This window comes from Aspergillus uvarum (genome assembly GCF_003184745.1).
Source record: "Aspergillus uvarum CBS 121591 unplaced genomic scaffold BO82scaffold_5, whole genome shotgun sequence".
In the NCBI taxonomy this organism is placed as follows: domain Eukaryota; kingdom Fungi; phylum Ascomycota; class Eurotiomycetes; order Eurotiales; family Aspergillaceae; genus Aspergillus; species Aspergillus uvarum.
The window spans coordinates 151,890-164,472 of NW_020291302.1; the positions used below are offsets into that span (position 1 = coordinate 151,890).

The following is a 12,583-nucleotide window of genomic DNA, read 5'->3' on the forward strand; positions in this document are numbered from 1 at the left end:
GGTCGTAAATCTGGGTGACAGCTTCCCAGGCATGATCCGTGTCGGGCGAGATGGGGCGATTGCACAGCTCGGAAAGAAGGTATGCCACGACGTGTCGGTGCTTGTAGCTTTTGCTGAGCCACGCCCACTGCGAGATGCGCACGTCCCTGTGAAGCAGGTTGGCGAATTTGACCGTCTCGACTGCCATGCGGAAGATCTCATCGTTGGTGGCGGTGGGTTCCGCGGGTGCAGCGGTGAGGCGCGTCACCAACCATGCTTTCGACAGCGTCAGCCGGGCAATAACCGCCGTGATCCACTGTATCGGGCTGTCCAGGTCCAGCCGCTGTAGATACTTGGTCTCCAGATAGGCCTCTAAGTCGTGCAATCGACCTTTCTTCTGCTCCGAGGACATCGCACCGACCCTCTCGTCGAAAGACTTGCTCGGCCAGTAGAGGTAGGTCATCATTTCGCAGTGCACAATGCAGAGTGTGATATCGCTGAAGCCCAAGCTTGGGAGCGGCATGGTGGCTGACTCCGGCGCCATCACCTCGATGTCGATGTTGGAGGGGATTTGCGTGTCGAACATCTCCGGCCGAATCTGTGTATCCGTGCCCTGGTCTTCGGAGCAGAGCATGTCGAGAATGCAGATATGCCACCATAGTCGACGACGCATCTCAATCTCAAAGGGACTCAGGCCCAGGCGTTGGCCATCACGATGCAGCCCCTGCCGCTGTGCAACCCGTACGACTATGGCACTTTGCGCCCATACAAGCCTCAAGTCGCTGCCTCGGCGGAGACATAGGAGAAATAAGGTGGCGGCCTGCAAGACGCGTATGTCCTGGGTGCTGATCAGGTTCGCCCTTGCTATGGCGTGCTCCGTGGCACGTTTGTAGTTCTCGATGCACGCATCATGAGGTTCGTCGAATAGTGAGATGCACTGACGTGGGGTCATGCTCACCACGGCTGCGAAGCACACAGCCGAGATCAGCGCTCCTTGTTCGGAATCTAGATTGTCGTTGTCCTGTGTCGCTTGCTGTATCATGGCCTCCATCGAGCGTATATGCAGAAGGGCAATCATAGGAGCTACGTTCACGCGGTAGATCTCCCACAGGGCCTGTAACTGGGATACTGGCAGAGGCGTCATCGACGCGCTCGGACTACGGCCTGCTGCTGCGTGATCGGACCCCAAAATTCCTATGGACGGTACAGGGGCTGGGCCGGTTTTGCTGGGCCGCAGTCGAGGGTCAATGTCCTCCTCCGAGGATTCATCACACACCTCCTGCAACTCGCGGATCTGGGAGAATCAGTGAGCATGCGTACTATCCATCCACAAGAATGAGCCTACCTTATCCCCAAGAATTACCGAGGCCTCATCCCCAACATACCGGGTCCGTCCGCCCTGAACGACCAGCCGACCGCGAGAAGTCGTAGCCAGTTCCTCTCTGTCGCTCCGAGAGCCAGACTCAGTGCCAGGCTGGGAGGTTTGATCCGACTGCTCTTTTGGCCTCGCGCCCGAGCGCAACCTCTCAACTTCGGCCTCCAATTCCTTGAGGTGGGCCAAGATCTCAGCAACTGGCGGGCGTCTCAGCTTGCGTGGGGCGCGTTTTTCTCCAGGATGGATGCATTCGAGGCCAGCCTTGGCGCATCGACCGCAGGGACTCTTCTTATCACAGCCCACCTTTCTTTGGTTGCACCGAATGCAGCTCCGTTTGGATCCGCCGGTCTTCCGGTCAGACCCGGGCGGCATCCTTACGCGGGGAGTAGTAGATGTACTCAAAGAAACCGGGTCACGGAGCAAGAAGTTATCAGGGGGGTATGATCAGATTATGCAGAGGTATATCGCCGGTGAAGATCGAAAAGAACGGTAGTGTTTGTTTGGGATAGGGAAGGGATGAAGTTATCTTCGCCGCGATGATGATCGACAAGAGGCGGCGGATGGGTCCGCTGAGTCATCCTGCATCCGCCTTAGCTCCGCACTGCATAATTCACCAAATCCTCAGCATAAAATTATTACAATAAGAAGTAACTATCCCACAGATTGCTAGTTTACATCCATCTTCAAGTAAAGTAGAATTCCAAGCAGCGCCAAGCCCCCATCAACAGAACAATTTGCCATGTCCCCTCACTCTTTCGTCTCAAACTCACTCTCCGTCTCCAACCACGTCCCAAAATCCTTCAGCTCCGGATGCATCCGCCGCAACTCCGGGATATCAGCCTTGTACCCATCATCGTGGAACCACTTGAACATATACCCCATGTCCTTCATCGAGGCCATGAACATGGAGCACAGCATCCGGAAGGTGGACGGGATGGGCTGTCCCGTCTTGTTCTGGAAGATCTCGACCATCTGCTCGTAGGTGATCTCATCGCCCGCCAAGGAGAGCGCCTTGCCCTCCCAGGCCTCCGGGTGCAGGAAGCCCTCGGCGCCAAAGTACCCGATATCGCTGGTGGCCACCATCTGCAGCGGCTTGCCCTTGAGCGCCATCTTGAAGCAGGTGGCAAAGACCTTGCCGAAGAAGCCCGGGACCAGGTTCTCGTAGAACGCCGTCGGGCGCAGGATGAACCACTTCATCTCGGTGTTCTTGGACTTGTCAACGAGGTACCGCTCGATGTTGTGTTTGTGCTGGAAGTGGGGGATCTTGGTCGGAGTGGTGGACGAGGCCTCGCCGCCGCGGTCGACGGAGCTGTACACGAAGAACTTGACGTTCTGCTTCAGGGCTTCGTCGACGAGGGCTTTGCCTTGGGGTTCTTCCTGGGAGCCGTTGCCGATGGCCACCTGAGGTGTGGTTAGACACGACTGCGGTCACCACTGGGTGAGGAGTATGTGAGCGTACCTGGACACTGTAAACGCCCCAGATCGGGGACTTAGTGGCTTTGTGCGCATTATCAAAAATTCCCGTGGGGTTGTCCAGATTTCCCTCGACGATTTTAATCTTGGATGATAGTTGGAGCAGTTGGTGAGCGATTCCGGAATTGGAGTTTCGCGTCACGGCAAGGATCTCATAGGGTGCATTTTTGGCGACCAGATTTTTAATAAGCGCGCTGCCTTGCTTGCCCGTCGCGCCTGTCACTAAGATTGCTGCCATGGTATCGAAATGATGAGTGTGGCTGGCTCTCCCTGTCGGATACACCGTGCTGGCTATATATTTCCCGCACGCAGCTTGAACAGAGTGTGTCACAATCGTCCCTCTTCAGCACAGAATAATGACAAAGCTAGCTTTGAAATCAGAGCAGCAAGTGCGACAGAGACAAAGACGACAAGAGACAAAGAAAAAGAAAATACAAGGGTCTGGGTCGTGTCGCATGGGCGGTGACCTCATTACGAAAGCTCGGGGTGAAGCTCAACCCCGAGCTGATTCAGCTCCCATTTCGACGTGCTTATTCATCTCGGTCGGAGAAAACTGCCAAGAGGCCGAAGAAGAAGATTCTTGGTCAGTAGCTTGGATGGCAGACAAATAAGCAGAATGGCGGGCTTTTTAGGGTTTGTTTTTGATCTTGCAGAAAAGAATTCTACTGCACATGGACTCCATTCAGGGAGATATATTCACGTGACATCGCCTGTTGCGTTGACTTGGTTACTTGGTGGGGATATTCAAATCCGCTGGTAGATAAGACAGTAGACAGCTGTGACAGCTCGCATTCCTTTCTCGCGCTCGACTTTCATGACCCTAGGCCTCTCATACGTGCCACTCACTACCTACCTGATTTACTGAGGCAATCACTCTACATCGGGGTTTTGTGGCATTTTGTGGACGTGAGTGTGAAGGTACGAACCAGGTAATCGAGAATTGCTATCATGCTTACAACAGCTACCACTACTACGATAGGATGTTAGTTCGTGTCTGCAGGAGTGCTCAAATTAGGGCGGGCAGCCCAGTTCGGCAAGGGAGCAGTGCCGAACCACTATAACACCCAACAACCAAGGACAGACCCTAGCCCCAACGCTCAGAACCAGAAACCCTTGATCCTTTCCAATCCTTTCAATCCTGGGGATAAAGCAGGGTCCATTGAATGTGCCCCATAAATGCAGTCCTGGACCTTTGGAAGGCAACAATCCCGTATTAAGGAGGGCAGGGCACGCCAAAGACTGCGGGCAGTGCGGAAGATCGTCGTCGCACTAAGATTTGAAGCCCGGTGATTTCTCCCAATCACCGCCCATCTCCCAGTTTTGGGCCCGTCAGGCCCCCAAAAAAGCAGCTCTATTTCTGGCCGAAGAAGTGGTTCAAACACAAGCACGGCCCAATCATGCGCCATGCTGCTTGTTCATCAACCAGGACACATGTTGGTGGGCTGTATTTGTGCCCGGGACAAAGAACCGTCCGTCCGGGCCACAACAATGCTAAATACCCTGCGCATCCCTGCCGCTTCTCAACGTACTCACTATCACAACTCATCTGACCGTTGAGCATTGAATCAACCACTACAATGATCATCAAAACCTCGATAACCTCCCTGCTCTGCCTCCAGGGCGCCGTCGCGGCCACCGACTACCTAACCAACGCCAAAGCGGCGGTGACGACCCTGCAGAAATGGTACAACCCAAGCACGGGGCTGTGGGACACGACGGGCTGGTGGAACAGCGCCAACTGCCTGACGGTGCTGGCGGACCTGACCGCGCTGGACGCGAGCCAGCTGAGCCAGAACGCCGCCGTCTTCGCCAACACCCTCACGCGCGCCCAGGGGTCGACCGCCGCGCGCGCCGTGAAGCGAGACGCCTACGCCCGCGCCCGCCGCCTCACCCGCCGCTCCTACCCCGGCTTCATCAACGACTACTACGACGACGAAGCCTGGTGGGCGCTCGCCTGGATCCAGGTGTACGACCTCACCCAGGACACGCGCTACCTGACCACGGCCGCGAGCATCTTCTCCGACATGACCACGGGCTGGAACGCGACCTGCGGCGGCCTGTGGTGGGACAAGTCGCACACGCAGAACGGGGCCATCGAGAACGAGCTGTTCCTCAGCGTCGCGGCGCACCTGGGCCGGCGGATCCCCGCGCAGGCGGGATACTACAAGGACTGGGCGGCGCAGAGCTGGAGCTGGTTCGCGCGCAGCGGGCTGATCAACGAGCAGCACACGATCAACAACGGGCTGGATCTGGGGAGCTGCCGCAACGACGGTGGCACGGTGTGGTCCTACAACCAGGGCGTGATCCTGGGGGCTCTGGTTGAGATGGCCCAGCTGTTCGGGGACGGCTCGTACGTGTCGACGGCGCAGCAGATCGCGGGCGCGGCGATGAGTGCGCTGAGCAATGCGGACGGCGTGCTGACCGAACCGTGCGAACCGAATTGCACGGGCGACGCGCCGCAGTTCAAGGGGGTATTCATGCGCAATCTGGCGGTGCTCTACAAGGCGGCGCCCAGTGAGCAGATCCGGAGTTTCTTGCTGAAGAATGCGGATAGTATCTGGGAGAAGGACCGGGGCGACGGCGATGGGTTGGGGGGGACCTGGTCGGGCCCGTTTGCGAGCGCGGATGCCTCGACGCAGAGCTCGGCCTGCGATGCGCTGGTCGCGGCCGCTGCTGTCAGTCAATGATGGGTTATGGTTTTTATCTGTCAAATTTGAGTTGTTGTGTACATTGACGCATTCTATTTCCTGCTGTACTGTGAGTGTAAATGAAGGGCTGAGCCCGGGAAGTGCTTTCCACCCTCACGGATGACTTCCAAGGTCAGATTTGATTCAACACAAAATATATGCTGCAGGTTGTTTGTAGTACAATCTTGTTTTTGGGATCAGCGACGATTCTTCTCAAGACAGCAACCAATCTTATGCATTCATCATGCATCCACACAGACCGATTACTAATTGTGCATGTCATTAGGCCTCAGTTCATGTAGACCAAGTAGTGGACTGGTATGTGCATACGCTTCGTACGTGGTCGTTGACACAATCAGTGCATGCTCAAAGCGTCATCAGGACCGTTGTATGATCAGTTGCAGCTGGTATCGTGCGTGTACAGTTGTGATAGTGCCGAGCTACTGACTGACATGCATGCCCTGGGGCTTGAATCCGTAGTCCAAATCGAGCATCCATCACTCGAATGGGCTGTTCAACCCTAACTTTGTGAAGACACGAAAATTGACAAATTGCATGAATTCAAACCTCGAGTGTATTTCCAGCAAAACCCCCAGAATGTCCCCAGATTCTCTTGCGGAGAAAGGAGGAGTCCATCGGACCGCAAAAAAAGGGCAAGCTTTGCCACGCGATCCGCCGATAAGACCCATCACATTTCCCTGCATTCCATTGGCCTAACCAACCCCTCATGCCCGAATAATTGGCCCAGACGACTCCAGCGCACGCAGGACCCACAGCTCTGCAGACGATAAGAGATGCGATAGTGTAATCCCGAAGAAAAAAAAAAAAGGCCGGGTCAAATTTTCGACAAGAATTGGGATCAAACGTGAATTCCCGGTAGACCGATCTGGTGCCCGCACGCAACAATCCACCGCAAAAATGCCCTTATTACAGCCTCTAGGGCGGGAAATACCCTTAGAACCAGCAGCAGTGACCAAATCTACTGTCGCAGACGTCACTGCCGCCAAAGCAACGGCGTGGATCCACCCCCATCTCGAGCAAGGGGTCGACCCCTACAAGGGCCGGCAGCTGCGGGCGGCCCAGCCCATCCCGCAGGGGGAGGTGGTGCTGGTCGATATGCCCTATGCGGTGATCCCCGCGGTCGATGACCCCCGGACGAGCGATGCGCTGCTGTGCAGTCACCCCCCGTGCAGTCGACGGATGTCGTGCAGTGCGGACCGCATTGCCTGTCCGCAGGGCTGTCTGGGCGATGTGATGTGGTGCAGTACCGCCTGTCAAGCGGCGGACCACGCCCGCCACGCGTTCGAGTGCACCTGGCTTAAGCGGTTTGCGGCCTCCATCCGCGAGAAACGGGGCGAGTATGAGTTCGGGATGCTGTGGTTGATTGTGCGGATTCTCGCGGCGCGACAGTTAGCAATGTCCGCTGCGGGTGGGGAGTCGACGACGCCGGATGATCCGGTTGATGATGGTAGGGGATTCGCTGAAGGCTGGCAGGCCATGCGGTCGTTTTGCGGATCGGAGGACTCGTGGTCGCATGCGCAGGTGCGCGCGTGGACGGCGCTCGTCAAGAAGTATCTGCGCCATGGGCCGGTGCTACCGCACCACCTGCCGGACAGGGAGGTGCTCAAGCTCATCTGTCAGGAAGAGGCCAACTCGTTCGGCCTGTACCCGCGCGAGACGGGGCTGTATCCCGTGCCGCCGGATGCCCTCGACCGGGGCGACCAGTTTGGCGCGGCGGTGTATCCTCGTGCGGCCATCGCAAATCACTCCTGCGGACCGAATGTGAGTTCTTCTCAATGTCAATATGTCTATGGCTGCTAACCCGGAGGTAGATGACGCATAAGCCCGACCAGCATAGCCGTATGATCTTCACGGCGGCCAAGGACATCGCCGCTGGGGAAGAATGCTGTATCTCGTATTTCGACCTGACACAGTTCACGGACCTCCAGACTCGACGAGAGCGTTTGCAGACACTGTTTCGATTTGTGTGTCGGTGTTCAAGGTGTGAGAGTGAGGAGCCTCCGGTCGAGGAGGCTGAATGGGTGGCGATGCCATTCGGCGATGATGAATAGAGTGGTGGCTGGGCAGCAGGCTGGTCCTGTTATCATGATGTTATAGCGATCTGTCATTAGAACTGCATTCTATTCCTGGAAATAACGATAGAGTCAACTGGAGGCGATAAGTGAAGTCATTCCAAGACAGCATCTGCACGTCGACCACCGCATCCCTGCTCATAGGCCGAACCCCGCTATCGCACCCCACCCTCGCGCTTAGAGAACAAAACGCAGATATAAATGTCCACAAAGCAATTATCGTGCGAAATGTCACACAAGTCCAGATTGTAATGCAAGATCAGTTCCGAATGGAATCAGCAACGACAAAGGTCCCCGATACGGTGGTCGAGGAGGCCCGCGTGCTCTCCGCGGGGTCGCAGCATCTGCACCGTAAGCTGCGGGGTAGGGAGGTGCAGCTTCTCGCGGTCGGCGGCGCCATCGGGACCTGTAAGTCTCCGATTCAGTTGATACTTTGTGGTGATGCTCACGTGGACAGCCTTGTTTGTGCAGATGGGCGCTGTGCTGCCGAAAGGAGGACCAGCAGGGCTGCTTCTGGGATTTGCGGCCTATGGCACGATTATTCTCGCCGTGAACCAATGCTTTGGTGAGGCACACACTAGCAGGAGAGGACTGGCGCTGATAACTTATCGTCAGCGGAAATGGTGTGTTATCTGCCCATACCGTCGCCGTTTGTTCAGCTGGCAGGTCACTGGGTCGACGATGCCCTAGGCTTCGCTATGGGGTGGAACTTCTTCCTCACAATGGGTGCGTATTTTGCAGGGAGCATATTCACCAGCTGACTGTGATGTAGCTCTTGGAATCCCTTACGAGATTGTCGCAATCAATGTACTTCTTACGTATTGGACGGATCGCATCCCGGTGGCGGCCGTCGTTGTCATTGTCATGGTGATATATGGGTACAGCATCCCCGTCTGTCTGACAGCGAGTGCTAACCCTCGCAGCATCCTCAACGTTTTGACTGTCCGCTACTTCGGAGTGGCCGAGTTCTACCTCTCCATCTGCAAAATAATCCTGATGATAGGGCTGATCGGCTACACTTTCGTGACGATGGTCGGAGGGAATCCTCATCACGATGTATATGGCTTCCGCTACTGGAAGGACCCAGTGAGTCCAACCCTAACAACAAGCAGACCACCTACCACTCGCTCACACCATATCACAGGGCGCCTTCGTCTCGTACCTCACTGCCGAAAATACCGGTCGCTTCTGTGGTGTCCTCGCATGCATGATCCAAGCGTCCTTCACGTAAGCCCCAAGTCTCGCCACAAACCCCAACACTTTCTAACGAGTTCCAGCATGGTCGGACCAGAATACATCTCCATGACGGCCGCAGAAGCGGAGCGGCCACGGGTCGTCATGCACCGAGCCTTCACCTCCTTCGTCTGGCGCCTGATGGTCTTCTTCATCGCCGGCGCCTTATGCATGGGAATCGTGCTGCCGTACAACGACCCGACGCTCGCCGCCACGATCGCAGGAACGCGCAAGGGGAGCGGAACCGGCGCAGCGTGAGCCCTGCCTTCACCCTAACCATACTACCCCGGCCCCCTTCAAGCCCAAGACTAACCGCGACAGATCCCCCTACGTAATCTCCATGAACAACCTCTCGATTCCCGTCCTCCCGCACCTGGTCAACTTCCTAATCCTGACCTCCGTCCTCTCCGCCGGCAACAATCTAGTTTACTCGGCCTCACGCACGCTGCACGGGCTGGCCCTGACCCGCAAAGCCCCGGCCATTCTGGGGCGATGCACGACCCGCGGCCTCCCGATCTACGCGATAGTCCTAACCATGGCGTTCTGCTGCCTCGCCTTCCTCCAGGTGCAACACGCCTCCGCGACCGTCCTGAACTGGCTGGTCAGCGTGATCACCGCCTCATACCTCCTCAACTACTTCGGGACGTGTGTAACGTATCTGCATTTTTATGCTGCGCTGAAGGCGCAGGGTGTCGATCGCACCACACTCCCGTTTCGTGGATATCTCCAGCCGTATGCGGGGTGGTTTGCGGTGTGCGGGACCGGGTTGATGGTGTTGGTGCTGGGGTGGGAGGTTTTCTTGCATGGGAGGTGGAGTACCGAGACGTTTGTGCTGGATTATGCTATGATTGCGGTGTTTGTGGTGCTGGGGGTGGGGTGGAAGGCTTTTCGGAGGACGGTGTGGGTGCGGCCCGAGAGGGCGGATTTGGGGGTCGGCACGTTGAGGGCAGAGGTGGATGAGTATGAGCGGGTGGTTAGGGATGGATTCAACAAAAGGCAGGGGGGGTGGTGGTGGTGGGTGGTGGATCGGTGGTTTGAGTAGATGGTTTGCCTGGTTGGGAATGATGCGTATGATCGCGAGAAATGGGTGCGCAGGTGTAATAGAGGGGTGTTAGGAACATCGGTGAGAGTAGATCAAGTAGCACGGTTTGGATTTGATCCGAAAAGCTGCTTTGTCTGTGGTGATTCTTCCCAATCAAACATCCTAACAACGATATGAACCGCCGATTGTGCCAGAAAGATGGTCGAATAGGGTAAGTATCTAGGTGTCACATCTCTGACCCGGAGACATGATTGTGCATGGTTATGCTGCCTGCCCACAGTGCAACTAGAAATTGATTGCAGTCGAATGGGTGGGTCCAGGTGTAGAAGCGTAGAAGCCACAATTGTGTGTGTTCAATAGACGAACTGAAAACTGTTGAAAATCCCCGTGTATCGTGTGGATATCGTGGAAAGAAAGCCATGGCAAAGTGCTGTAGATCTATGGCTTGGTGCTTCACTCTTCAGGCTAGGGTTGCATCTAACTCTTGTTAGTTGACTTTGATCAGCGAATTGGGAATTGGTTCTGGGCTTGACTATGGTTTGGCCAACCCCAACCATCCGGGGATAAAGCCTTGGAGAAGCCCGACGCCGCGATGCCGCGATAAGCTGCCGCTCGTCATCCCTCAGATTGTAGTGGGTCCATAGTTTAAAACTTCTGGAACCGTGAACGTTAACGCACGGGATCATACCCGACTGCTTATGTGACTAGCCATTTTCGGCCGAGGATGGAAGGGTAGAAGACCCTAAAGCTGAACCCATAGAGCCTACCCAGGCTCGGCTGACGTGGATGGACGTAGGTATAAGACTTTAAATCTCTCTACCGGCACGCAATCGGACCTCTTCTCTTGCTAACAGTTGTACTGATGTCCACATCATCTTACCACTCAACAATGCTTCCCACCGTCCAACTGGGCGCCAACGGCCCTCTGGTGTCCGCGCAAGGTGAGCAGGATTCGGCAATTTTGTTATTCTACATCCCCGCACAATACTGATTGCATGGTTTTAGGTCTTGGTCTCATGGGTCTTTCCATGTTCTACGGAGTGCCCATGCCTGATGAGGACCGACTGCGATTTCTCGACGAGGCACATGCTCGGGGGGTCACATTCTGGGACACGGCGGACGTTTACGCCGACAATGAAGACATTCTCGCGCGGTAGGTACAGCCAGCAGTCTTGAACGACGACCACGAAGCCCTCTCGCATAGCTCCCCAGAGCCCGCTAACCGCATGAGTTACCAAAGCTGGTTCCAACGCAGCGGCAAGCGACAGGACATCTTCCTAGCCACCAAGTTCGGCATTCAACAGCGACCGGGGCAGCCGTCCAGCATCCACAACGACCCAGCGTACGTGCGTGAGGCGTGCCTGCGCAGCCGCGCCCGTCTCGGTCTCGCCGATGGCGATGCGATCGACCTCTACTACTGCCACCGCATCGATCCCGACCAGCCGATCGAGGTGACGATGCGAGCAATGAAGCAGCTCGTCGACGACGGGCTCGTCAAATACCTGGGGCTGAGCGAGTGCTCCGCGGCGACGCTCCGGCGCGCGCACCGCGTCCACCCCGTCGCGGCGGTGCAGGTGGAGGTCTCGCCCTTTGCCGTGGACGCCTTCCACAACGGTCTTCTTGAGGCCTGCGAGGAGCTTGGGGTCGCGGTTGTGCCCTACTCGCCCTTCAGCCGCGGATTCTTGACGGGGAAGATTCGCAGCGCCGACGACTTCGATGCGACCGACCGTCGCCGTATCCTGCCGCGGTTCTCGGCGGAGAACTTCCCGAAGAACCTGGCGGTGGTCGACCGGCTGCAGGCGCTGGCGGCGCGGAACAAGTGCACCGTCGGCCAGCTGAGCCTGGCGTGGCTCTGCGCCTCGGTGAAAATGGTCGTTCCCATCCCGGGGACGACGAAGATTCGGAACCTGGAAGAGAACGTGGGGAGCTTGGACGTTCGATTGGGCCCGAAGGACCTGGAAGAGATCAATGAGGTGATCCAGGCCGCTGAGGTGCAAGGCGACCGGCATCCAAGCAGTATGATGCCGTTTCTTTACGTCGACACGGTCTCTCTGAGCGAGTAGGCGTTCAGCTCTTGGGGGGAGGTTACGCCCCTTCCCGGTAGAAAGGACCTGGGATGGTCGATAAGCTAGAATGGATTTTCCTTGTTGCTTGCTTCTTGCTTCCTTCGCAGTAGTATCTTGACTAGTAGAGGCCGTAGTTAGGCCCCCTCTCCAAACGCCTGCCCTTGACGGATCAACACCAAAATTTCGAATGGAATAGCCAGCTCAGATAGAGTACACTGGATGCTTGACTCTGAGTCTGATTCAATTCTCCCTTCGGGTCCAGCCCCACTGAATTTACTTGCCAGCCAGTCCGAGAGAAAACTACCGTGCTTGCTCGTTGTTTTGATGGTGTCAATGACGTGCTGCACGAGTACGTGTGCATACTAGAGGCGGAATGGGGTGGTTTGCGCCTGAGACTTATTCGATTGTCTGCATCACTACCGCCAGAAGAATCGAATCTTCTTCGAATGGGAAATGGAAGTCGGAGATAGGGGGTAACAACTGCCCTAATTCCATCTACCAGGTATGTAAGAAACGAGCAACGAGCATGCTATCCATCATGTCGGCACTGCGTTTGCGCATGAGCGAATGGGTCTGCAGTGGATCCGATCCACTTCCTGCACGCTGACAAGCTAACCCATTGAGGGCGAAGTCCC

The 12,583-nt window shown here is 56.3% G+C and overlaps 5 protein-coding genes across 5 annotated transcripts; 3 read left to right on the top strand and 2 right to left on the bottom strand.

The window, feature by feature from the left end:
• Positions 1-43: 43 nt before the first annotated feature.
• Positions 44-1,726, bottom strand: BO82DRAFT_262393 (Zn(II)2Cys6 transcription factor; the record flags this gene model as incomplete). The annotated part of the gene is made up of 2 exons (XM_025630936.1): positions 44-1,255; positions 1,325-1,726. Coding segments are annotated over 2 exons (1,614 nt in total), but the record flags the coding sequence as incomplete, so codon positions are not given.
• Positions 1,727-1,904: 178 nt separating this feature from the next.
• On the bottom strand, positions 1,905-3,219 carry BO82DRAFT_350618 (nucleoside-diphosphate-sugar epimerase family protein). Its single transcript, XM_025634206.1, has 2 exons — positions 2,814-3,219; positions 1,905-2,755 (listed from the first exon to the last, which is right to left on the bottom strand). The coding sequence occupies exons 1-2, from the start codon at positions 3,063-3,065 to the stop codon at positions 2,102-2,104; spliced, it is 906 nt and encodes a 301-aa protein (XP_025496024.1). The 5' UTR covers positions 3,066-3,219; the 3' UTR covers positions 1,905-2,101.
• A 777-nt stretch (positions 3,220-3,996) lies between these two features.
• On the top strand, positions 3,997-5,581 carry BO82DRAFT_140223 (Six-hairpin glycosidase). The gene has a single exon (XM_025630061.1). It carries the CDS (start codon positions 4,405-4,407, stop codon positions 5,512-5,514), a length of 1,110 nt encoding a protein of 369 aa, XP_025496025.1. The 5' UTR covers positions 3,997-4,404; the 3' UTR covers positions 5,515-5,581.
• Positions 5,582-6,343: 762 nt separating this feature from the next.
• BO82DRAFT_380478 (general amino acid permease) lies at positions 6,344-9,882 on the top strand (the record flags this gene model as incomplete). The annotated part of the gene is made up of 10 exons (XM_025637763.1): positions 6,344-7,296; positions 7,347-7,499; positions 7,919-8,015; positions 8,065-8,172; positions 8,223-8,333; positions 8,380-8,485; positions 8,531-8,693; positions 8,752-8,834; positions 8,885-9,094; positions 9,162-9,882. Exons 1-10 carry the CDS (start codon positions 6,433-6,435, stop codon positions 9,880-9,882), a joined length of 2,616 nt encoding a protein of 871 aa, XP_025496026.1. The 5' UTR covers positions 6,344-6,432.
• An 889-nt stretch (positions 9,883-10,771) lies between these two features.
• On the top strand, positions 10,772-11,945 carry BO82DRAFT_371265 (aldo-keto reductase; the record flags this gene model as incomplete). Its single annotated transcript, XM_025637259.1, has 3 exons — positions 10,772-10,823; positions 10,888-11,035; positions 11,123-11,945. The coding sequence occupies 3 exons, from the start codon at positions 10,772-10,774 to the stop codon at positions 11,943-11,945; spliced, it is 1,023 nt and encodes a 340-aa protein (XP_025496027.1).
• Between the last annotated feature and the right edge of the window lie 638 nt (positions 11,946-12,583).